The 27,314-nt window shown below is 42.3% G+C and overlaps 1 protein-coding gene across 3 annotated transcripts in view; it reads left to right on the top strand.

Annotated features, from left to right (window-relative positions):
• The window catches only part of SLC44A5 (solute carrier family 44 member 5), a 333,196-nt gene that overhangs the window by 96,905 nt on the left and 208,977 nt on the right, over positions 1–27,314 (top strand). For 2 of the 3 annotated variants that reach the window (XM_060232035.1, XM_060232033.1), the window contains exon 1: positions 25,402–25,450. The exons of the other annotated variant lie outside the window; for it this stretch is intronic. In XM_060232035.1, the coding sequence (XP_060088018.1) occupies positions 25,417–25,450 (34 nt within the window). In that variant the 5' untranslated portion in view covers positions 25,402–25,416. Of the gene's footprint in view, positions 1–25,401; positions 25,451–27,314 lie in introns of those variants that run through there. 3 annotated transcript variants of the gene reach the window in all.

The raw sequence follows: 27,314 nt of genomic DNA, 5'->3' as shown, positions 1-27,314 counted from the left end.
CAGCAGGGACTGTTGCAGTTCCACAGGGCCTGTAAGACAGAGCTGTTCCACCAGGCATTCAACTGAGGTGGTGGACATTTTGTTATTCTGTGGCCTCCCTGCTGCAGGGACCCTGAAGATATAACTTGCTGACCCATTTATCGTACACCAGCTGGAGGATGTATGGAAGAAGTGGAGGCAATTGATATTACCAACTGCAGAATTGGAGTTTGTTTTTAGATGGTTATATTGCTTTTAGATTGTATATTGTTTTTATTATATGTATTTGATTTTAACCTTGTATTATTGACTGTTGTTACCCGCACAGAGCTCATTTGGGAATGGGCGGGCTATAAATTGAATAATGGTGATGATGGGGAAATTTGAAGAGGGAGACCTTTGTTGTTGTTCAGTCACACGGTCGAATCCAACTCTTTGCGACCCCATGGACAAAGTCACGCCAGGCACTCCTGTCTTCCACCATCCTCCGAAGTCTGCTCAAATTCGTGTTTGTTACATCAGTAACGCTGTCCAGCCATCTCATCTTTTGCTGTCCCTTCTTCTTTCGCCTTCTGTCTTTCCCAGCATCAGGATCTTCTCCAGTGAGTGCTCCCTTCTCATTTGGTGGCCAGAGTATTTGAGCTTCAGCTTCAGCATCTGACCTTCCAGTGAACAGTCTGGGTTTATTTCCCTTAGGACTGACTGATTTGATCTTCTTGCAGAACAAGGGACTCTCAAGAGTCTTCTCCAGCACCGCAGCTCAAACACATCTATTCTTCTGCGCTCAGCCTTCCTTATGGTCCAGCCATACATTACTACTGGGAATACCATCACTTTGACGATATGGACTTTTTTTTGTCAGGGTGATGTCTCTACTTTTTATTATACTGCCCAGGTTTGCCATAGCGGTCCTCTCAAGGAGCAAACGTCTTTTAATTTCATGGCTACAGTCACCATCTGCAGTGATCTTGGATCCCAGAAATGTGAAGTCTGTCACTACTTCCATGTCTTCCTCTTCTATTTGCCAAGGTGTGATGGGGCCGGATACCATGATCTTAGTTTTTTTGATGTTGAGGTTCAAGCCTGCTTTTGTGCTCTCCTCTTTCACCCTCAACAAGAGGTTCTTTAGGTCCTCCTCACTTTCTGCTATTAGAGTGGTGTCATCTGCATATCTGAGGTTGTTGATGTTTTTCCCGGCAATCTTAATTCCGGCTTGTGCTTCATCCAGGCCAGCAGTCTGCATGATGTACTCTGCATATAAATTAAATAAGCAGGGTGACAATATACATCCTTGTTGAAGTCCTTTTCCTATTCTAAACCAATCAGTTGTTCCATATCCCTTTCTGACAGTTGCTTCTTGACCCTTATACAGGTTTCTCGGGAGACATGTGAGGTGGTCTGGTACTCCCATCTCTTTAAGGACTTGGCACAGTTTGTTGTGATTCACACAATCAAAGGCATAGTCAATGAAGCAGAAATAGATGTTTTTCTGATACTCCCGTGCTTTCTCTATAATCCAGCAAATGTTGGCAATTTGATCTCTAGTTCCTCTACCTCTCCGAAACCCAGCTTGAACTTCTGGTAGTTCCCGATCTACATACTGCTGAAGCCTAGCTTGTAGGATCTTTAACATGACCTTGCTGGCATGTGAAATGAGTGCAATGGTGCGATAGTTTGAACATTCCTTGGCATTACCCTTCGTTGGGATTGGAATATAATCTGACCTTTTCCAATCCTGTGGCCATTGTTGCGTTTTCCAAATTTGTTGACATAATTTGTGCATCACTTTAACACCATCAACTTTTAGTACTTTGAATAGCTCAACTGGGAGATCTAGGTAGAGCCAATTAGAACAGGGATCTTTTCCACCAATAATATGAAGGTCCAGTTTCAGGAAGAAAAACTCCAAAGTAAATATATTTTAAATTTTTTTACTAGAAAAACATTTTAAAAGGTACAGTAACACACAAACAATAAACTACACACACTCATGGACTAGGTAAATTAGAGATGAGTGATACGGAATTTTAAGGGTTGTTGAAGAGGGTGATATTACCTGTCCTTGATGTGCTGACTTCCATTTAGCAATTAAATTTGGAGACATGCACTGCCATCATGCCATGTCTGAGGCCCATTACTCAGAGTAATGGGGAGAAAAACCTATGTTTCCAGATTGAACAAGCAGGTGTGTCTTGCTGTCCTGGTTTATAGGGTTTGGAAGGGAGGGGTTACTCCCAGAGCTAAATTGGTTCGTAATGGTTGCTGATGTGTCTTTCCTTTATACCTGAATGGGTTCCCAGCTCAAAACAATAGGTGAGAATGACTAGATGTCTGCCACGATGGGTACTGATGGGTTTAATGTTTGTAATCAATTTAGTCTGGATACTCTGAGGAGGAGTCAGTGTGGAAGAAAAAGGATGTCTGCAATATGGCAGATATTAGCATAAAAGTAAACAGAAGAAGCTGAGTTGGAGTAAGGAGCCAGGAAGATGGACCATTAATTAGTGGCTGAGGATTAAGACAGAAACAATACATTACCTGTGAACACTTAATGTTTCAACATTCTGTTGGGAGGGGGAGAGAGGTCAGACCAGGAGGATGCCTATAATGTAATCAGAACAAGCCCAAGCATATTCCTCTAATATTTTGCAGAGAGAGAGGTTTCAATGGGCTGTTTCTGACAAGCAGCATCCATTTTGTTTCCGTAGCTGGGAATCCCATTATTTCTGTGGGGTACACCCATAGAGACAGGCAGCGCCTCCTGGCCACATTAAATAAAAAAAAATAAACTAAGCTTGTTATTCCTGTTTAGTCCTTGTATCTGTTAAACATCCTCTTTATTTTGCATGCTAATTTGCTGCTTACTCTCTACCTAAATGTATGGACTGGTAACTTCCATTTCAGTGTACCTGAAGTGTGCATGCGTATGAAAGCCTGTACCTTAAATAAAATTGGTTAGTCTTAAAGGTGCCACTGAACTCAAATTTTGTTTTGTTGCTTCAAACCAACATGGCTACCCACCTAAAGCATTTTCATGTCAGTTATAAAGGAAAGGGGCTTTAAGAGAAAGTGACTATACTGTCACTACCCAATTCTACAGTTACATGCAAAAACAAAGGCTGGAATTCATAGGATGAAATAATATTCCTTCAAAACTGAAATATTTTGCTTCTTCCGGCTAACACTTACAGAGTCTTTTCTAAAGACTCCATTTAAAAATAGCTGGGCACAAATGTGAAAAACCACGCAGCTCATTTAACATTTCTTTCATGTGTGCTAGAAATATAATCATTCTGGAAAATTAAACATGACTGGCTTCCATTATTGAATAATAAGGTACAAATGATAATTATAATCATTCTACATCAGACATTCATATGTCATTTATTTCCCATCATTTTCAAAAGCTAATTTTGCACAGAAACTAGGCCATAGGATCTCAACAAAGCAAGATAAGGTGAAAAGAGAGCCTGTTTTGCCATTTAAAATGCCATTAGAATATTCAGGTAGAATATAGAAAGTACATTCAGTGATGAAAAACTAAGACAGTTGCTGTAATTAAATAACTCTTGGTCAGATTTTTAAAAGCAGTAAATATATATTATACAAGTGTCAGACAGAGAGAATGGACGTATGAATGCATATGTTGTTTTTCTTTGTTAGACTTGTGTACAAGAGGGCTTTTGTTTGTTTCATTTTCATTATTAATTTTCATAATTCTGTTTCATTATTTCTTATTGGTTTCAAGGGAAGATGCCTCTCCCCTTCCTCAGATTTGTAGTTTCATGGTTTTTTGTACAAAATAAGATAAAAATTGGGGGAAGGGTGGTATTCAGCACTCACATGGCCAAATTTGAGAGAGAGACCCCTTTTGGAAGCAATGTAAAGTACCTAGTGTTTTACATTAAAGTGTAGGAAAAACTCCCAATAGTGCAGATAGTACTAGAGATTCAGAAGAGCAGTGGCATGAGGATGAGACAGAGTGATAAGTCAAGGGCATCTGGTGGCATAAGCATCTAGGCAGGCAGAAAGCAGCAGGAAGACCTTGAGGTCCTTCAGGATTGGAATACCTCACATATATGCAATCCTAGTAGCTAGAGCTTGCAGACAATCAAGAAAGTGCAGAGCCTCCATCCTCCTAAGGAATACTGTGTTCTCTATCCCTTTTTAAAGGAAAATGTTGGCTTGCCTTGTAAAAGAAAACCAATAGAGGCAGAGATTGCAATAATGAAAGAAACCAGAAGAAAATGGAAGAAATCATGGGTTTTTTTGTTATAGGCTGTTTAAAGAACTTGATTCATTTTCATATTAGTTATAATGATTACAGAACACCCCATTTTGTAAGTATGAAAGAAATGCACAAGTTTGACATCAGATTACCTTCTGTTGTGTTAACCTTTGTATGTGCATCTAAAGATACATCCTTATTGTCAGTCTGATGCAAGTAGTTACATGTACAATGTGTGACTTTAACTGGATAGATGCCAGTTTACTGATCTTTAAAATCTACATTACATTAGTTAGCTGATGAAAACAATCAAATGGAATAAACAACAGAATTTTCTAGTCATCCTGTGATGAAAGCACACAGATGGGATTGTGCTGAGGACTATGACATCACATTTGGATGTTAAGCCTCTGTTCATACACTTAAAGATCATATTAGCTGTTTTTGTTGCTGCTTCACACTGGCTACTCATATTTAATTTGCGGTACACCCATACCCTAAGTTCTTGTTCATACACCCTGCTACTAGGCTTCCCAATCCCCAGGTCCCAGAAGGGGATCCCCCAGTTTTACAGGCTTCCCCCCTCCCCCAGCCAGCTGGCTGGCAGGGGAAGCCCCGCCCCCAGAGCCATCATGCACCTCCATGAACGATTCCCATAGGGAATGATGGGGAATTGAGCTGTGGGTATCAGGGGCTCTGGGGGGGGGCTGTTTTTTGAGATAGAGGCACCAAATTTTCAGTATAGCATCTAGTGCCTCTCCCCAAAATACCTCCCAAGTTTCAAAAAGTTTGGACCAGGGAGTCCAATTCTATGAGCCTCAAAAGAAGGTGCCCCTATCCTTCATTATTTCCTATGGAAGGAAGGCATTTAAAAGGTGTTCAGTCCCTTGAAACGTGATGGCCAGAACTCCCTTGGAGTTCAATTGTGCTTGTCACAACCTTGCTCCTGGCTCCACCCCCAATGTCTCCTGGCTCCACCCCCAAAGCCTCCTGGCTCCACCCCCAAACTCCCCAGATATTTTTTGAATTGGACTTGGCAACCCTACCTGCTACCCAGAAGTGTGTCTCCATGCAGTATACATGTTCCTCATTTTTGTTACTCAGACATAGAAATCCTTGTTAAATTGCATCTTGTTCACTTCTGTCCACTTTTCCAGTGTGATCAGATCTCATTGAATGCTGTCTCTATTTTCTGATTTGTCCACTACTCCTCCCAATTTGATGTCATCTGCAAATTTAATAATTAGCCCCTCCACACCCTCATCCAGATAACTGATAAAAATATTGAAAAGTACCAGACCCAGAACTGAGCCCTGGCACCTCACTGGACATCTCCCTCCATTCAGATGAAATGCCATTGACAACTACTCTTTTGAGTGCAGTTCTCCAGGACTTCTGGGCTCCATCATCTTGCCTTCAGAGGTGTCCGCAGATCGTCCTCCTGTGGTGCCTCTGATTCTGGCTGTTGGAGGGGTGTCACGGAAGTGATGCCCCCATAGAAAGGCCCTGGAGGGTTTTTTTCTTCGGCATGGGGGGCTAGGGGTTCAGTGGCGGCTGTCCCTGTGCCTCCTGCATGTCCCGAGGCTCCACTGCCATGAAAGCTGGCACACCAGCAGAAAAAACACCCGACTGCTTTCTTTCTTTCTTTCTTTCGCTTTTCTCAGTGTGCCTTTGATGTAGCATCTTTCTTTTTTTATAACTAATAATTTTTATTATTTTAAATAACTCAATACAGCTTAATCAAAATCTTTGATATACAAGTAAGCTGGGCATTATCATTTTACATCAAAATATAAATTAAATAGTATAAGTTATAAATAAAATGGATTCTTTACAATCACTCACACACCTAAAAGTCGATATATGAGTAGTTTACATAACAGATAAAGACTCAAAATAAATCACAAAAATAGACAATAAATAATGAAATCCAGATACTTTTTTGGAGTAGGTAGGCTTGATGAAGGTTTCTCATTAATATAAGAGAGAAAGAAAAACCACTTCTCAACAAAGTTATCAGCTGGCCTTGGATTTTCATATCTTAATATGCTTGTAGACAATTTATCTTGGATCATCAAATCCCATACTTGTACCATTGGCGAATAGTTGGGCATTTATCTGATTTCCAACATTGTGCTATATTGATTTTGGCTGCTAATAATAAAATTGAAAGAAGTTCCATTTTTGTTTTAGAGCATGCTTTGTTATCCCAAATATTTAGGAGGACAGACTCTGGCAAGAAAGGAATATCAAAATCTATTATTTCCCCTGCAATTTTAACCACTGATTTCCAAAAAGCCTGCACTTGCGGACACTCCCACCAGCAATGTTTCAACGTGCCTGTTCCCCCACACTTTTTCCAAACGTCTTTCTACTCCTAATGTGTCAATTCTACTTGACTAGTAAGTGATTTTTCAATAACGCTGGCTAATGGGTCGCTTTGCATAACAACTCATAATAGCTCAAAAGAAGAGAAATGAGGCCTCGAAAAGTCTACAAACAATCTTAAGTATCGTTAACTATTTAAATTGATTGAATACAAATACTAAAATCGACCCTGATTATTATTGGACATATGCAAAAGAGACTATCATTAGGCTGCAATATGATCTGAACATAAAGAAGATAATTTTAGAGAGATTTGTCTCTGTCTACAGGAGTTGAGTGCTAAAGAGATTCTGCCGATGTCTGTGGAAATGGAAAGGGAAAGTGTTACGCTCTGAAACCCACAAAAGAAAACCAAAATGGATCCCTATGTCACAGCAGTAAAACAAGACCGGAAATTAAGATTCAGTGAAGTCATGAGGAGAGGGAAAAATGGCATTGAATTCTTCCTCTCATTGCCGACGGGGCAGGCCACACTGAGAAGAGAAAGGGTACATCCCGACCAGCAAATTAAGATGTGGAAAGCTTTCAGGATGAAGGATTTTGAACTTTTCTCATTCTTGTGGATGGCTGGATATGGAACTCTCACTAAGAAGCGGCATGCGATTTTAAAAGGCAAAGTGTGATGTTTGGGTCGCATTGAAATCTAAAAGTGTTTAAATTTTGGGAAGATGGATTCCTGAACTAAGATTTTTCTTTCTTTTTTGTCGGTAAACAAATATGCAATTATTAATTATGAATAGTGATTTTAAAAACATGGGAGATCCTAAAAAAGGAAGGGAGTTGTTAAAACTTTAATTATATATATATAGTTTATTTGAATTAATGCTAAAGATATAGCAGATTTATTCATAATATGTTTAATTGGTGAAAATGCTCATATTGGTGTAAGAGTTGGATTAATTGCTGAAAAGGTAGATAGCACAATTGTTTTGTAATCTGGTAGATTGTTTCTAACATGCCTCTTTGAAGAAACTGTTCAGACTGAGAGACAAATTATTAAATTGTATTTTTTTTAATTTGTTAAAGATAAAGATATGATATCTGTGTTTATTTTAATAAGGATTTTGTTAAACCAACAATTTAATTTGTGCTTACAATAGGGTTAAGCTGAATCAGGCAAAATTGGTGCTGAGATGGTTTTGAATTTTTTTCCTTAACTTTATATACTTATTTGTGTTCAAGAAGAATTGTTTAGATTCATATTGCTAGTATTAGTTTATTAAAAATTTTCTGTAATGAAAGAAAGGATGGTAAAATATATGGAGATCTTTATACTTGCAGGTAGAATGATCTGGGTAGTCTATTTGGAGGTAGAATTATAATTGATATATTTGTGCTTTTTTCTGTTTCTGCTTTTCCCATTCTGTAAATGCCCCTTTCCCCCTTTTATGTATCTTTTGCACTGCTTTATCTTTTTGTAGTTAAAATCAATAAAAATTATAAAATCCTAGAGTGCAGTTCTCCAGTCAATTTCCTATCCACCTAACTATCATTGAGTCCAATCCACAGCCCTCTGGTTTACTCATCAGAACATCATGGGAAACACTGTCAAAAGCTTTAGTGAAATCCAGGTAAACAGCATCAACAGCATTCCCTCTATCCAGCAAGCTCATCCCTCAATCAAAGAAGGAAATGAGGTTGGTCTGGCAGAAACTGTTGGAGTCAAATCTTTGCTAACTTGGCCTGGATCACCAAGTTGTCCTTTAGATGCTCACAGATCTGCTTCAATATCTTCCCTGACTGGCCTGTTGTTTCCTGGGTTATCTGCCCTCATCCAGTCTTGTGGCATGCTTCCCATCCTACAAGAGGTCTGGAAGATGATGGGCAAAGGCTCTGCAAGCTCTCTAGAAAGTTCTTTGAGCTCTCTTTGGTGCATACCATCTGGCCTAGAAGATTTGTACTCATTCAATGCAGGCAGATGCTTCTCAACTACCTCTCTGTCGAGCAGCGTGGATGTCATGCCTTGCCTACTACCATCTCTAGTTGAACTTGTACTCTTCTTAAGGGAAAAATTGAGGCAAAATAGGCATTAAGCGTTTCTACTTTCTCTCTGTCCTCTGTCAGAGTTTCACGATTTTCACCCAACAGTGAGCTAAATGCCTCTTTTATCTTACATTTGCTCTTCCCATACCTGAAGATTTTCTTGTTGAAGCAAACCTTCTTGACCAGCTTTAGCTCATAAGCTTTGGCCTCTCTGATGGCTGACCTATAGTGCCTAGCAACCCACAGGTACTCTTCTTTAGATCTACCTGAACTGAAGATATACCGTCAAAACACCTTATTGGTATTTTTCTATATATTTCAACATCCCAAATGTATCTGGGATTTTTCAGGAGAAGCAGAAAAACAATCCCTGATATATTCAGGAATTACCTGCAAACTCAAACAGCAGCTGAGGGGCTGGGACTCCCACCACTCAGCTATTTTTGGACTTCCTTCTTCAGTCCTTTTAATCAGAGGGTATTTAAAGGGACTGCAGAAGACAGCTTGCAAAACAGCTGTGGGGGGATCCTTCCCCACCAGCTCAGCTGGGGCTCTTTTGGGCTATTCTACCAAACTGCTGAAGAGAGCTCCAGCAGAGCCTGTGAGGAGAGTTCTCCCTGCAGGATCAGCTGCTTTGTGGGCTTTGTCAGGCAATCTGGATTAAACCCAGCAGACATCATGCAGAGTCTGCAGGAAGAGTTCTCCCCACAGGATCAGCTCCTTGGCTGACTCTGTTGAGCAATTAAACTGAGCTGCCCAGCAGAGCCCCAGCTGAGCCTGCAGGGAGAGTTCTCCCCATAGGATTGTCTCCTTTGTGAGCTCTTTTGGGCAGTCCAGTTTAAAGGGACTTGCCACCCAAAAGCCCCAACTAAGCTGCCTCTCCACTTTTTTTTTTTAAGCTTTGCCACTTTCCCCCCTGTATTTTTTTTTGTTCAGGTGCATTGGACCTGAAAAAATTCAGGATTTCCCCAAAATCCCAGATCTAAACATTTTACCAGTATTGGGATCCAGTTTTTTTTTTTTCAGAAATCCCAAAAAAATTTTAGGTTCAAAAAATACAGGGGAAAAAATGCATACCTCTAGTGTTGGGTCTTTCACATAACAGCACAATGTGACTGGGTACTTCATATGTACTTCATATGCCATGTATGTTAGCATTAATTAACTAGACATAAACCACGTAATAATCAGAGAAAATTATACATGCCTTTATTGTGTCACCAGGCTCTAAAGATCTTTGTTAGGTGATCTTAAGTAGCCCAATAGGATTTTTAAAAATTATCTTTCTTTGAAGCCATAGTCTTTACACTTGGTATGGGGGACTGCTTTTTGAGAAACTCGAACCTCCAAACTGAGGTGAACCAACTGATTTTGATTTATTTTAGTCAAGTTTCTGCTTTCACAAATAGTGGCTGATTCCACCCTCCCCCCCCCCACACACACACTTCACTGAGATTGTGGTACATTGTTCATGTGCAGGTTATTCTAACTGATCACACGTTATACAATTGAAGGAGCAATTGGTGAATTATGAATGAATCCTTGGTTGAGAGGTACCAGTTGATAAAAGAGATTCTCGAAAGGGTTTATAGAATTAGCCCAGCATTGAAGTAAAAACATAAAACCGTTACAGTGCATTATGAAAATTGCTTGGTGCATAAAATTAGGATAAATGCTTGTTTTCATTTAGGTGGATTTAGCTTGACACTGAAGCATCTTTACTTTTCTCTGTGCCATACTATTACCGTATTTGTACAGAGATGAACAATATGTAATGCATTTTTAATAGCACAAAATATCTACAGTCAGATTTTAAGTTGAATGTTTAAATAATATTGAATAAGTCTGCTTTCATTTATAGATGTTTCATTATGAGAATAAGTATTTTTAGATCTGCTTGAAGCTGTACAATTCACAACATTCATTTTAGGAGCTGGGCACCCATGATGTTTTAAGAGGTTATAGCAGCCCTGTAGCTAAGAATATTTTTGTTGGTAGGTATTTGGAGTCTGTAGCTACAAACTACAGTAGCTACACTCACATGTAACTTCCACTTCATCCTCCATGGTCCGAAGTTCACTGCTTGGTTTGGGCTGTGAGGTTGCAGGAAATCAGGTGCATGCCAGGGTGTGTGTGTTCCTGGCAGCCACACAGTGAGACCTAGGAATGCTGCTTGCCTGGCTGACAGCTACATTTTGCAACTGGCAGGCAAACCTGCTTTAGCACTATAGGGAGAGCTAGTTTTTGTAGCTGCAACAGGCAACTCAGTGCTGAAAAGGAAGTTCCTATGCTGCAGCAGCAAAGGGGTTAAAGCAAACTTCCATAACATACTGGGCGAATTGCTGAGCCTGCCAGCCTTTCCAATGACAAAAGGTGCTGCAGCTCAGTGCCTGAAAGCAGGGGAGGAGCAAAAGCCAGATTGCCTCCCTCCCTGCAGGTATGGCCAGGTCTTCATCCCCCACTGCAATGGCTGTTTCAAGGCTTCCCTCTCATCAACACAGGCTCTCTCTCTCTCTGGCATGCACACAAACACATGGCCCAGGTGGTGCAGCAAAATTGATAGGGGGTGCTGCCTATGCTGTCCCCATGCTGGCTACAACAGCCATGGATTGTATTACCTTATGGAACTACTACTTTTCCTTAATTCCCCAGTCCCCTGTATCACTGCCTAGGCATTTAATAGTTCCAGAGCAACCAGCAGCTTTATTAGCTATATTTATTAGATTTTATCTGTTAAATTCAAAATTCTAATTATCATAGTCAACAGTGTATTAATAATTCCCTTGGCCCAGGACCCAAATTTCTGTTTTCCCCTCCAAGTTTTATTGCCAATAATACATTATTTGCCTAGTCTTCCTCTTACCTTAATCTTCTAGCCACCACTCCACATATGAGCCACCCTGGGTTCTGAGATGTGCTACACTATTTTACATCTATTATAGAACTCTAATCCTGTGATACATTCTATATGTTTTCCTTTTCGGATTTCAGCAGCTTGTCCGTTTCTTGCCGTTTTATTAATTTCAGGAGCCATGTTGTAACTGGATTAAAATGTGTGTCTGTGGCATTAATAATGTATTCCCAAATGACCAAAGATGGTAATTATTTTATATTAAATTTCTTATTTTGAAAATACCTGTTGAAGGATTTATAATGTAAACCAGCCACAAGGCATATGGGATTATAAAGTGAGTACTAAAGTACCTAATTAGGCATTGCAGTTCTGCAAATCCTACAGCTCTTTTTAATGAACTTTAAAAATAATAATCAAATATAATTGTCGGTACTATGGTGGTATTCACCCATGTATTGGGCATGATCCCTTTTTGTCTATTAAAGTAAAAAGGGTAGACAATGGGGGAGCCCACCAGTCTAAGTGATCTTTAAATAGTTCTGAGGGAAGTCCATCAGGACCTGGTGCTTTCCTGACTTTCAATTAAAGCCAGGGATTAATTAAAATTAATTAACTCTTCCAGCCCAGCTTCTGCCCTTCCTGTGGGATGTAGACAGTGCTGGTTGCCTTAGTGGATGACCTCTGGAGGCATCTGGATCGAGGCGGTTTGGTGCTGCTGATACTTTTGGATCTGTCAGCAGCATTTGATACAGTTGACCTTGATGTTTTGTCCCATTGCCTTGCCAATGCAGGGATTCGGGGATTAGCCTTGCAGTGGCTGACCTCCTTTCTCCAGGGTCGGGACAGAGGGTGGCTATCAGGGGAGAAGTGTACCAGTGGCACCCACTAGAATGTGGAGTGCCACAAGGGGTGATCCTTTTCCTGATGCTATTTTACATCTATATGCACCCCCTTGTCCAGATGATCTGGAGGTATGGGCTGGGATGTCACCAATATGCTGATGACACCCAGCTCTATCTGCATATGGATGGCCGCCCAGGCTCTGTCCCCAAAGAACTGGGTGAGGCATTGCAGGCAGTGACTGGTTGGCTGCGTCAGAGTTGGCTTGGGTTGTGGGGGAGCGGGTTCCCACCCTTTGACAGTACCGAATTGGTGCCATTGACTGTGGTGTGAAGAGTTTGGGGGGTACTCCTGGATGCCTCTCTATCTATGGAGGCCCAGGTTGCTGCCATTGCAGAGATCGCCTTTTTCCATCTGAGGCAGACTTGGCAGTTGGTCCCTTACTTGCCTCCCATGATCTAGCCGCAGTGATTCATGCAACGGTCACTTCCAGATTAGACTATTGTAACTCTATGTGAGGTACCCTTGGTCCTGCTGTGGAAACTCCAGTGGATGCAGAACACAGCAGCACGGTTGCTGACCTCGATGCCTGTGCAGGCACGGATCCACTCAGTACTGTGCGAGCTGCACTGGCACCCCTTGAGTACCAGATCTGTTTGAAGGTTCTCACCTTTAAGGCCCTATATGGCCAAGGGCCTGCTTATCTTTGGGACCACCACTCCCCATATGATCCACCCTGGGTTCTGAGATGTGCTGCGCAACATCTTCTTGTGGCCTCTGGTCCTAAGGATGCCTGGCTGGCTTCAACAAAGGCTAGGGCCTTCTCGGTCTGAGCCCCTACCTGGTGGAATGAGCTCCCACTGGAGATCCAGGCCCTGCGGGACTAATCAAAGTTTCGTAGGGCCTGTAAGACAGAGCTCTTCCACCAGGCTTTTAACTGATCTGGCAGGTGTCCTCTTGTTACCAGCTGCCTCCCCCCAAAATTTTTACCATTACTGTGATTGTGCTATGTTGCTAGACATTGACCTATACATTGTTGTGTAGATATACCTTCTTGCGCTTGTTGGTTGATATGCTGCACTGCCCTCAGATTTTTATGGTGTACGGTTTTATGTTTTTATATTTTAATTTGTAAGTATGTTAAACTTTGCTGTAAACCGCCCTGAGCCCACTTGTGAGAAAAGACGGGATATAAATCTAAAAATTAAATTAAATTAAATTAATTAGACATCTAATATCATTTGGCCTAACTGGGGACCATTCAGGCAAATCTGAAGATAGTTGCTCTTGTTGCTCAAATTACGTAATAGAAGCATAAAAAAAGATCCTATTCTGTATTCAATCCATTAGGTGTTAATGTGCTCAGTCAGAAGATTCATCTTTTCTGTTGCTGTAATTATTTTTTTTTCCACTTCCAGGGTATTATAAGTGTGAGTCACTGAATACAGAATAGAGTTTGTCTTGTTTGTATAACTTTGCAATATGTATGATGACTGACATTGGCTATAGGTTACTGTCTCTTTAATGGAAAATTGTAGTGTTTAATTACATGTACCAGAACTGTGTCCTTATACTTCTGCCCGTGGAGAAGTGATGTTATTAGAATTCTATGCATGATGTGGAAGGTTGCAGTACTGTGAGAGACTATTTGAGAGTGTTCTGTTTGCATCATAAGATATGTTTTTAGGATATGTTTATTTCAAATTTTGAAGTGTTGATTTCTGGCATTATTGATTTTAATATTTATAGCTTTGAAAAAGTCCACATATATTTCCTGAGTTGGACCTGGCAAGCCTACTCAAAGGTCAGAGTTATATCCCTAATATTCAACAGTTTTGGTGATGGGAAATCAGTGTGCTACCCTCAGTATTGCATGAGGTATTGTTATGTTTAGATGCAGGCCTTACAGGGACAGGCAACTAGGTGTCAGAAATATATACTTACACACATTTGTCTGATTTTTATGATGAATGTGCATTATGGTGTCAAATATTAACATATTTTTGGTGAAACAGAAGACATTTGGAAGTTTCAGTTAGCAGAAACTACATAAGCCATGGTACAACCAACATTCAGATAAGGTGGTATATAAAAAATAAAAATGCAATAAAATATCCCTTATTTTCAGTCCATTTTTATTGGCTGGCAACCAAAGGACTTCTTACACAAGCAGAAGGCACTTCAGGAATTCAAGAGGAAATCTCTGATTTTTACTGACCCCTCTTTCAATGCTAGCATCCTGCAGTACATCTCACATCTTTCCAGAAGGTTCCTGGATCCAGCTGGAATCAGGGCTGGTGCATCCCATTAGGCCAGATAGATGCTGAGGGTGCCACCTGGCCACAGGGGCAGCCAATGGACTCCCCCTTCCCTTGCCATCCTGCTGACCCTGGTCCCCCTTCCCTGCAGCTGCTGCACTTGTCTTTGCTGCCTGCATCTCTACCCTCTTCCACCTCATCACCTACCAGGAGTGCTGCATGCATGTGGCAGCAGTGGTGGGCAAGGAGCACCAGGGGCGGCGCAGCAGCGGGTGCTCTTGGAAGTGCTCAGAGCCTGCCTTCCCTTGCCACAGAAGGCTTCTGCAGCAAGGGAGGGCATGTTCCGAGTGCATGTGCTGCCCCACCAACCCCAGGAAGACTGATGGGGGGTGGCATGGTGGTGGATGCGCTCCAAGGTGCTGGGAGCCTGCCCTACCTTGCTGCACTGCCTTGCCTTCACCTCACTTGCCTTTGCAAATGCCAAGCCAGAGGGCAACTAGAGGCCATGGAAAGAAGGAACCAGGGTGAAGGAATCTCCCATCCCCATCACTGAGGCATCATTCGCAGGTGACAGGTACATTAGAAAAGGAGAAGCTGGAAGGCAAGACCCTCCTGGACAGAACGCCCCTGACAGAAACCCATGGTTTGTCAGCGCAGATTTAGAAGAAAAGAAGAGTTGGGTGCCAGTCATCACTCTGTTTTGTTCAAATCATTTTATTCACATTTAATAAATAAATGGAGAAACAAATTATTCTAGTTTATGTAATCTCAGGACTTTTTTTGAGCAGGAACGCCAAATAATACAGTTCTGGTTGGCTTGGCATCAGGAGGTGTGGCCTGATATGCAAATAAGTTCCTGCTGGGCTTTTTCTACCAAAAAAGAGCCCAGTATAAAGTTTCAATTTATAGTAAGACTACTTCCCATGCAATAGTTAAGGTTGTAATAGCTAATGATGACAATAGTGTTAAGAGATATGAATAGAACATTATTACTTTTAAAATAAATTGCATAATGATAACATTCATTAGGCACCTACACATAATAGAAAGTGAGAAAGAGAAGACTTGTTAAATTACTCAACATTTACAGTAAATATTGTAATAATGCATTGATTGTTTTCAACTTGCTAGGCAGGTAGCAGTCTTATATTAACAGTTCTCTTGTATATTGTACCATTCAGAGCTTGCTGCAACCAAAATTCCATTATTGACACCACAAGACTGCTGCAATGAGTAGTCTGAAATTCAAAATAACAGTTTATTACAATATATAGCACACAGAGAGCTTGCCAGATCTAACAAAGGACAAGTTATTATTACATGTAATGGATTTGAAAAGAAGATAATTTCATCCATGTACTCATTGAACTACAAGAAACCAGCATGGTTAGTGGTTCAATTAGGATTAGGATCTGGGAGACCCACTCTGTCATAGTTGCTTGGTGATCTTGGGGCAGGCACTCTTAACCTGCATCACAGGGTTCTTGTGAAGATAAAGGGTTGTTGTGAGGGCTGAACCTACTTCACAAGGTTGTTTGTGAGGACAAGGTAAGGGAGGGCAGAGTGGTGTTGTAAGCTGCTTTGGGTCTCCATTGGGGAGAAATGTAGGATATAAACAAATTACTGAAGGGTGTTTCTGACTTTCTGGATTGCCATTATGAAGCAGAGAGATGGTATGAGAGGGAAAGAACTGTTACTGCCCAGAGTTTGTAGTTCATTATTCAGTATGTTCTGTCCATTTTTTTATATTGTTGTTTGCTGTATTTTTGTGTTAGTATGATTTATGTTAAGGGGGAAAAGTAAATTTGTTAGATATGAAAATGTTGATTTAATCCTTATTGTGTTATGGATTTTCTTCAAGTTGTATTGTAATGTCTTACTAGTTGCAATATAATATAATAAAAACTGATAAAAATTAAAATTCTGCAAAAATTGAAAGAAGAAAAAAGAAATTATCTGTATACCCCAATTTAATATTTGTTAGTTTGTGTCTGCTGGCAGATCACAAAATATTAAGTTATACTCCCATGCAGCATTCCTGCAGTAGTAGTGTAAAATGTGGTGTTTTGACACTGTCAAGAGATTATAGGATCAAACTATTACTATGTTAACTTTTTTGTAAATAGAGATAAAAACAAACTTTTAACCAGCAAGACTTAATTTAAAGAAATTTGTCTTAAATCAGATGTAAGCACTTAGCATTCAAACAGTATCATGGGTAGATAGTCACAGTACAATAAGTCTCCCACAAATAGAGTCTTGGCTGGGATTTGTGAGTCTCAAATTCAAATCCTTCGGTCAGTTATTTTCTGCTATACTGTTTGCTGTACCTATATTATTGATACTGTCACTGTGGCCAAGCAGATCTGACTTGGACCCTGAGTCAGTAATATACCCACTTGAAGACCCTTAATAAATGGAACTTAGAACTAATTCAAAAACTGTTTATTAAGAACATAAGAGAAGCCATGTTAGATCAGGCCAATGGCCCATCCAGTCCAACATTCTGTGTCACACAGCGGCCAAATGTGTATATACACACACACACACACACACACTGTGGCTAATAGCCACTGATGGACCTCTGCTCCATATTTTTATCTAACCCCCTCTTAAAGGTGGCCATGCTTGTGGCCGCCACCACCTCCTGTGGCAGTGAATTCCACATGTTAATCACCCTTTGGGTGAAGAAGTACTTCCTTTTATCCGTTTTAATCTGTATGCTCAGCAATTTCATCGAATGCCCACGAGTTCTTGTATTATGAGAAAGGGAGAAAAGTACTTCATTCTCTACTTTCTCCATCCCATGCATTATCTTGTAAACCTCTATCATGTCACCCCTCAGTCAACGTTTCTCCAAGCTAAAGAGCCCTAAGCGTTTCAACCTTTCTTCATAGGGAAGGTGTTCCAGCCCTTTAATCATTCTAGTTGCCCTTTTCTGAACTTTCTCCAATGCTATAATATCCTTTTTGAGGTGCGGCGACCAGAACTGCACACAGTACTCCAAATGAGACCGCATCATCGATTTATACAGGGGCATTATGATACTGGCTGATTTGTTTTCAATTCCCTTCCTAATAATTCCTAGCATGGCGTTGGCCTTTTTTATTGCAAATGCACACTGTCTTGACATTTTCAGTGAATTATCTACCACGACCCCAAGATCTCTCTCATGGTCAGTCTCTGCCAGTTCACACCCCATCAACTTGTATTTGTAGCTGGGATTCTTGGCCCCAATGTGCATTACTTTGCACTTGGCCACATTGAACCGCATCTGCCACGTTGACGCCCACTCACCCAGCCTCAACAGATCCCTTTGGAGTTCCTCACAATCCTCTCCGGTTCTCACCACCTTGAACAATTTAGTGTCATCCGCAAACTTGGCCACTTCACTGCTCACTCCCAACTCTAAATCATTTATGAACAAGTTAAAGAGCATGGGACCCAGTACCGAGCCCTGCGGCACCCCACTGCTTACCGTCCTCCACTGCGAAGACTGCCCATTTATACTCACTCTCTGCTTCCTATTACTCAGCCAGTTTTTGATCCACAAGAGGACCTGTCCTTTTACTCCATGACTCTCGAGCTTTCTAAGGAGCCTTTGATGAGGAACTTTATCAAAAGCTTTCTGGAAGTCAAGGTAAACAACATCTATCGGGTCTCCTTTGTCCACATGTTTGTTCACCCCCTCAAAGAAATGTAACAGGTTAGTGAGGCAAGATCTTCCCCTACAGAACCCATGCTGAGTCTTCCTCAATAACCCGTGTTCATCAATGTGCCTACTCATTCTGTTCTTGATAATGGTTTCTACCAACTTTCCCGGTATTGAAGTCAGACTGACTGGCCTGTAATTTCCCGGATCTCCTCTGGAACCCTTTTTAAAGATGGGGATGACATTTGCTACCTTCCAGTCCTCAGGAACGGAGGCAGATTTCAATGAAAGATTACAGATTTTTGTTAGAAGATCCACAAGTTCAACTTTGAGTTCTTTCAGAACTCTCGGATGTATGCCATCCGGACCCAGTGACTTATTAGTTTTTAATTTGTCTATTAGTTGTAGGACCTCCTCTTTTGTCACCTCAATCTGACTCAGGTCTTTCAACACCCCTTCCAATATTAGTGGTTCTGGGGCGGGCAAACACTTCTCATCTTCCACGGTGAAGACAGAGGCAAAAAATGCATTTAGCTTCTCAGCCATTTCCCCATCCTCCTTCAGTAATCCTTTACCCCATGGTCATCCAAGGACCCCACTGCTTCCCTGGCTGGTTTCCTACTTCTAATATATTTGAAGAAATTTTTATTGTTGGTCTTTATGTTTTTTGCAATATGCTCCTCATAGTCCCTTTTTGCCTGCCTGATCACAGTCTTGCATTTGATTTGCCACTGCCTGTGTTCCCTTTTACTAATCTCACTTGGACTGGTTTTCCACCGCTTAAAGGAGTCCTTCTTACCTTTTACAGCTTCCATTACTTTGTCTGTTAACCATGCTGGCCTTTCGTTATACCTGTTTGTGCCTTTCCTAACTTGTGGTATGTATTTTATCTGAGCTTCTAGGATTATAGTTTTAAATAGTGTCCAAGCTTCCCCAAGGGTTTTGACCGTATTTACCTTTCCTTTCAGTTTCCTCCTCACATGCCTCCTCATCTCAGAGAATTTACCCCTTTTAAAGTTAAATGTGGTTGTGGCGGTCCTTTTGGGCAACTCCCTATTTATACAAACGGTGAAATCAATAACATTATGGTCACTGTTCCCAAGCGGCGCAATCACTTTTACATCTCTCACCAAGTCTTGGGCATTACTTAGGACCAGATCCAAGATCGCCCCACCCCTGGTAGGTTCTGAGACCATCTGCTCCATAGCACAGTCATTGAGAGCATCAAGAAACTCAATCTCTTTCTCTCAACCAGAACACATATTGACCCAATCAATCTGCGGGTAGTTAAAATCACCTATTACAACACAGTTTTTACATTTAGCCGCTATCTTTAATCCTTCCATCATATTATAATCGTCCTCTCTCTTTTGATTTGGTGGGCGATAACAAACTCCCATAGTTAAATTTCCTTTTGGGCCCTCTATTTCAACCCAAAGCATTTCTAAAAGGGAATCTAATTCTCTGACCTCAGTCTTACTGGACCGTATATCCTCTCTGACATACAGAGCTACCCCACCTCCAACCCTTCCCTCCCTATCCTTCCGATATAACTTATATCCAGGAATCACCGTGTCCCACTGATTCTCCTCATTCCACCAAGTTTCTGAAATTCCCACAATGTCTATGTTTTCTCCCAACACTAAACATTCCAATTCACCAATTTTACTTCGGACACTTCTAGCATTTGCATACAAACATTTATAATTTCCCAGACAAGCTAGGCCCGCCACCTCCCTCCTGCCGCCTCGAGATTCTGGCAGACAGTCCATACTGTTTGTCGCCATCACAGTGGACAACTCTGATCCGTTACCCGGTAGAAAAATAGAAGCCAACCCTTCATCTCTTTGAGATGAGTCCTCCCGAACCAGAGACATTCCATCTCCTGTCGGCTTTCCCCCAAGATTTAGTTTAAAAACTGCTCTGCCACCTTTTTGATTTTAAGCGCCAGCAGCCTGGTTCCATCCGGAGACAAGTGGAGACCGTCTCTTTTGTACAGCTCCCGCTTGTTCCAGAAAGCATCCCAGTGCCTAACAAACTTAAACCCTTCCTCCTTACACCATCGTCTCATCCACACATTGAGACTTCTAATTTGCTCCTCTCTCTCCTGCCCTGCACGTGGAACAGGTAGCACTTCCAAGAAGGCTACCTTGGAGGTCCTGGCCTTAAGTCTCCCACCTAGCAGCCTAAATTTCTCCTCCAGGACCTCACGACTGCATTTCCCCACATCGTTGGTGCCAACATGCACCACGACCACAGGCTCCTCCCCAGCACTGTCTATCAGCCTATCTACTACACGCGTAATGTCCGCTACCTTCGCACCAGGCAGGCAAGTCACCATACGGTCAGTACGCGGTTTTGCCACCCAGCTGTCTACTTGCCTAAGGATCGAATCACCAGCTACCAAGACCCCCCCTCTCCCCCTGCCCAGGGATGGTTCCTTGGCGTGAAAGGATACCCGCTCACCAACCGAAGAAGAGGTCCCTTCTGAGGGCGCATTCCCCTTATCCTCAGCAAGATGCCCTGTTCCCTCTCGACCCTCACGCTCTCTGGCAGCAACGGGGCTGCCACGTTCAGAGCGGGGCTCATCTAATACGCCCCCGAGAGTCTTCCCCAATTGCCTAACTGACCGTCTCTGCTTCTCCAGGGCAGTCACCTCGGCTTCAAGGGTACGAACTCGTTCCCTGAGGACCAGGAGCTCCTTACATCGAGCACACACCCAAGACTTCTGTCCTGTGGGCAGATAGTCATACATGTGACACTCAGTGCAAAACACTGGAAAGCCCCCATCCCCCTGCTGGCATTCTACCTTCATGATATATATATATACACAGTCCTCTTTAAATGCTGTTGTTTACGTGGCTCCCCTTCTGGAAGGTCAACTTACCTTATTGGGAGAACAAGGAAATCAGGGATCTGGGTTCCTCGTCCTTAGGAAGCCCCTAGGCAAAGAGCCACAGGCCAAGAGCCCTTTAGCTCTCGCCCTTTGGCAAGGCGCAGTTTAAAATGCAAAGAGGGTGGAGCAGACCACTCCTAAGCAATCATCAACAATCACTCTCAATCACTTTCACCTTTAGCCCACTCACCCAAACATACAGCAGTTCCCCAGCTATCACAACTCAGCCTTTTCAGCAGTCACACAAGCCTCAGAATGAAGTCTTTCAAAACTCAGAAATTCTCAGCAACTTCTCCAGCTGTCTCAGCTTATCAGAGCTGCTCTGCTGTGTTCTGCTCCTCTCAGGCCTCTCTGAGTAATCAGGGGAACCTGACAACTCGCAGAGTTGTTGTAAATATAGTATCTGTATGCCAATAAAGGTACTGAACTGAACTGATATGGGAATGGGACATCTGTGTATACTGCTGAAGAAATAGTGGAGTTAGTTTAAGAAATAGCGAAGGAGGTAGCACTGGTGAAATGAAATGCAAGTGAAATATCGCCTCTTCTATGGCCATGAGAGAAAGTCTTTGTGCAGTATACTCTGTCAGGACAAGTGCTACCATTCCGCTTTTTGCTTTTTAGGCAACCAGCAGATCATGTTCATGCTTGCCCATACATACAGTCTTATTAATGCCTAAATTGTATGTAGGCTACACATAGCTGCACCCCAGAAATATCTGTTAACACTCTCGTTTTGGAGCAAGATTTTGTGCAGTATGTGCAATGGTTTCAGCCCTCTTCTGATAGTTCAAGTTATTAGGCCATAATCTGTGTGGGTGTGTGCCTGTGTAAGCATAGGCGGGCTGATTCCAGTATTTGCTGCATTGCCTGTAGTAAGTTGCTGACAGCATGAATCTATTGTGCAGCCAATGTATTTTCTACCATCTATCTCCAGAGGTCTCAAGCTGTAGGTTCTACTAAGCACCTCAGCCTTATGAACTCCTCCACTCACTTGGATTCATGCATGATCCTTACTCTGCATAGAACAGCATCAAGTTATTAACTTTTTTTGCTGTAGACTTATTTTGTGTTTTGGGACAAGCCACCAATCTCCTTTCTTCCACTGTATAGAAGCAATTATAATGACCAGTCTCACAAGCTGTTAAGGCAACAAAATGAAGAAAATAAAATGCAGAAACTTTTGCAGTGATGAAGAAAGCTTGGAAAGGACAGTGAATGATATATTTCATTTCATTTCATTTCATTTCATTTCATTTATATCCCGCCCTACCCCACCGAAGTGGGCTCAGAGCGGCTTACAACACAGAGATTATAACAATAAAATTCAAATTTTAAATACAATAACAATTTATATAATTAAGAGATTAAAACAATAAAATACATTAAAAAATCAGTACATCAATCCAACACTACGCTATCTTCCTTCAGTATTTTGGTAGTTTAGGTGGTTTTGGTGCCAGTCAGTTATAGGCCAACTGGAAGAGGACTGTCTTACAGGCCCTGCGGAATTGTCCAATATCCCGCAGGGCCCTGACCTTCTCCGGTAACTGGTTCCACCAGCAAGGGGCTGTTATTGAGAAGGCCCTGTCCCTGGTTGACTTCAACCGGGCCTCCTTTGGCCCGGGGATTACGAGCAGATTTTGGGAGCCAGAACGCAGTACTCTCTGGGGAACATATGGGAAGAGATGGTCCCTAAGGTAGGCAGGTCCTAGACCATATAGGGCTTTAAAGGTAATAGCCAGCACCTTGTACCGGACTTGGTATATTATTGGCAGCCAGTGCAGTCCCCGAAGGCCTGGCTGAATGTGCTCCCGTCTAGGGAGCCCTAGTAGCAGCCGAGCGGCGGTGTTCTGCACTAGCTGCAACTTCCGGGTTCGACACTGGGGCAGCCCCATGTAGAGGGCATTACAGTAATCCAACCTTGAGGTGACTGTTGCATGGATCACTGTTGCTAGATCGTCCTGCTCCAGGAAGGGAGCCAACTGCCTCGCCCGCCTAAGATGAAAAAATGCGGACTTAGCATTGGCTGCTACCTGGGCCTCCATAGTTAAGGGAGGCTCAAGTAGTACCCCCAAGCTCCTGACCCTGTGCGCCATTGTCAGTGGCACACCGTCAAGGGCTGGAAGGGAAATTCCCCCCCCCCCGGACCGTGGCGACCCAAGCAAAGGAGCTCTGTCTTTGCTGGATTTAGTTTCAGCCTGCTCAGCCTGAGCCATCTAGCCACGGCTTGTAATGCCCAGTCCAGGTTTTCTGGGACACAGTCGGGCCAGCCGTCCATGAGTAGATAGAGCTGGGTATCATCAGCGTACTGGTGGCAACCCAGCCCATGCCTCCGGGCAATCTGGGCAAGGGGGCGCATGTAAATGTTAAATAACATTGGGGAAAGAACTGCCCCCTGAGGCACCCCACAATCCAGCTCGTGCCTCTGGGACAGCTCACCCCCAATCGCCACCCTTTGTCCCAGACCATCAAGGAACATGGAGAGCCACTGTAAGGCCAACCCCTGAATCCCCACGTTGGCGAGATGGCAAGTCAGCAGCCGGTGGTCGACCATATTGAATGCCGCCGATAGGTCCAACAACACCAGCACCGCCAAGCCGCCTCGATCCAGATGCCGCTGGAGGTCATCCATCAGAGCGACCAGCACCGTCTCCGTCCCATGACCCGGACGGAAACCGGACTGATGGGGGTCGAGAACGGAAGCATCCTCCAGAAAACTCTGCAACTGCAACGCCACTGCCCTCTCAATGAGTTTACCCAAAAAGGGTAAATTCGAAACCGGCCGATAGTGTGTCAATTCGGCCGGGTCTAAAGTTGGTTTGTTCAGTAGAGGGTGGACCACAGCCTCTTTCAGAGGTGCTGGAAAATGCCCTTCCATCAGGGATCTGTTTATGATATCCCATACAGGATATCTGAGCTTCCTCTGGCAAGCTTTAATAAGCCAGGAGGGGCAGGGGTCCAGATTACAAGTTGTAGGGCGAGCAGATGCGAGAATCCTGTCAACTTCCTCCAGACTGAAAGCGCTGAAACCATCCAGGACACCCTCTGACGAGTATATATATATATATTTCTCATGAGTCTGAATGGGGTAGTATCCGAATAACTGGACGGTAAGTATCCACAGTAAGTGTACAGTGGCTGAAGAGGAACAGAGAAGGGCTGCAAACTATATTAGGAGTACCATGATATAGGACATGTGTGGCTCAGACAGTGGCATTCCAGTTTTTGTCATCCCTTCTTTTATCATAGTGTTGGGCTTGCTATCTCCTGTGCTGTGCTGTTTTCTGCTAAAGTAGATTAGAGGCATAATATGATACAGAATTTAGAATGCACTTGAATGTCACTATTGTCTTGTAATATACTTGCTAAACAGATTGGCCACCAGTAATGTAAGGGAAAAAAGTGATGCAGCCCAGTATATGTCAAGCATTTTCAAACAATTTCATAAAGTTTAAAGACTCTACTGTTGGCTGTTCCTTCCCTCAAATGTAATAGTAGAAAAAATCCATCATAGTTATATCATTAAAAATCCTCTACACTTGCTATGCCATTGATGGAAACATTTTTCTTTTCTTTCTTCCTAGTGGGATTAATTAAAGTGAAAAAAACTGCTGCAAAGAACACTGCTTCTACACTTGTGTAAAATTGATGGAACCCTAACAAAAATATTCAGTCAGTAGATATTTCAATTCTGCACAGAAAAACTGGGAGCTGAATATAGTGTTTGAGCTTTGCTTACATTTGTAAGCCCCTTGGCAACTTTAAAAAGGGAAAAATTGGACTGCAGCTGCTACCACATTAAAATAATTGGAGAAGAACACTGAAAGCACTATGTATAGAATGTTGTGTGTGAGTGCAGTTCATGAATGTTATGCAAGTTATCATATCCAAAAAATATTCTCTTCATTGGGTAGGAAAGCACACACACACAACACAGGTATTGGGTGGACTGCAAGAGTATTTGCAACTGTTTAAATCTCATTGGGCATAATTTACTAGTCACGGTTGTTGTCAAACATACTGTCGTGTATGTGTGCCTACTTCTTTTTGAAAGAGGTGGTTTCTCCATGAGAGTGATTCATATTTCTGTGACATTTATAGCACCAGCTGTTTCAAGAGTATGCAGACACTGGGCAATATCATTTTTCTATTAGCGGAAAATCCTGCCTCCATGGCTAGTTTTGTTCTTACTGGATAAGCTTATGCAATTCATTCAGCTTTATTTCTAAACCTGTTTAAATAGTATTTTATAAGCATAAGCTCACTGTGGAAGACATTCTTCCCAAAAAGCTTCTTGTAGTAATAACTTGCTAGAGTTTGTCAGGAAGCAGGAATATGGCTGAGGAAGAACTTTGTTCTGCAAAAAAAGGTAGGGTTTTTCTTTGTTTGTTTTTTGCTGTTATAAATAAATGACTAGAGAAATGCCATGACTTCTCTGAAGGTCTCTGTTCAATATTAATGTATTTCTGGTCATGCTAAAAGTAATTGCAATAATTTACAAATCACTTTTGCTAGAAGAAACAGTGCTGCTGTTATAAACTTGAGGTCAGATTCATATAAATCAATTAGTATTTTAACAAACTGGACTCTAAAATATTTTTATTATTTAGCATTGGAACTGATATGTGAAGTTTTTAAAAGAGTTTTTGAAAAAAAATCACTTGAATCAGTATATTTTCGCTCCTTTCCCCCCATAGTTACGCAGGTAAGTCACATTGACTAACTGCAGGTATGCAGCTTTACAGCCTGAATGTAGCTATGTTTCCTCAGAGGTAAATCATATTAAGGGGAAAAAGTAAATTTGTTTAGGATTTGCTCTACAATGTTTAAGCAGAAATGGGACTTGTATTTGCAGTGCCTTCCTAATTAGAATTATACACTTCTGAGTCCATTGAAGTCAATGAGTTTTGTTGTTGTTCAGTCGCACAATCGAGTCCGGCTGTGTGCGACCCCATGGACAAAATCACGCCAGGCCCTCCTGTCTTCCACCATCCTCCGAAGTCTGCTCAAATTCGTGTTTGTTACATCAGTAACACTGTCCAGCCATCTCATCTTTTGCCGTCCCCTTCTTCTTTTGCCTTCTGTCTTTCCTAGCATCAGGATCTTCTCCAGTGAGTGCTCCCTTCTCATTTGGTGGCTCCCTTCTCATTTGGTGAGCTTCAGCTTTAGCATCTGACCTTCCAGGGAACAGTCTGGGTTGATTTCCCTTAGGACTGACTGATTTGATCTTCTTGCAGTACAAGGGACTCTCAAGAGTCTTCTCCAGCACCACAGCTCAAAAGCATCTATTCGGGGGGCGGAGCGTCGCTGATACATGGCGGACGCAACTTGAAGGAGCTCCTGAACAGCCCCTATTACGTCGTGTATATACTCTCACCAAACTCAGATTTTGGAAACTATTTCAATGGGACAACAAACAAAGAACAAAAGGAGGTCGATTTCAAAGGAAAAGAAATCGGTAGCTGAATTCTTCAAGGCGGACAAAACAGAAACGGTCAGTCGCCCCGCTACTCGCTCGGATCCAAATATGGCTGCTAGTAACTCTCCCCACCCCACCCCAGTGATAGAAGATGAGGAAGCTCCCTTATGCAAAAGGGATCTAGATGTCTTAAAAATGGATATCCACCGGTTCTTCACAGAATCGATAGAGAATTTCCTAAAGCCCATCCAGACCAAAATCCAGGAGCTCTCAGAGGAGCTGTCAGTAACCGCCAAATTGGCAGAGCAGTCAGCAGAGGCAGCGATGGGGCTTAAGGATGATGTAAAGTCTTTAAAAAAAAATGAAGCTTTACTTGAAAATAGAATTTGTATGCTAGAACATCGTTATAGAGCTTCAAATATTAAGTTTCGAGGACTGGAGGAGGGGGAGGAAGAAGATATGAATTTATCTTTATTTATGGAAAAGTGGTTGGTGAAAGCCCTCAAGATAGAGGAGAGGTCGATGGTTGCAGTAGCGAAGGCTCAAAGACTAGGTACGATGGTGTCGGCGAAGAGAGGGAGACCAAGGGATGTCTTGGTGAGCTTTGTCTTCCCTAAGATGAGAGATATGATTCTAAGAGAGGTGAGGCGAAATGGTGCACTATTATACAATGGTAAGAAAGTATTGGCTCTGCTAGATCTGCCCCCTGAAGCTCTAATGAAGCGTAGAAAGCTGAGGCTCTTCGTGTCAAAATTACACTCTGCCAACATACGCTTTCGTTGGAGCCCTGCATCGGACATTCTAGTCTTTAAAA

Source organism: Heteronotia binoei, chromosome 2 (genome assembly GCF_032191835.1).
Source record: "Heteronotia binoei isolate CCM8104 ecotype False Entrance Well chromosome 2, APGP_CSIRO_Hbin_v1, whole genome shotgun sequence".
In the NCBI taxonomy this organism is placed as follows: domain Eukaryota; kingdom Metazoa; phylum Chordata; class Lepidosauria; order Squamata; family Gekkonidae; genus Heteronotia; species Heteronotia binoei.
Note: the sequence above shows the minus strand (reverse complement) of the source record. Positions and strands in the feature narration are given on the sequence as shown.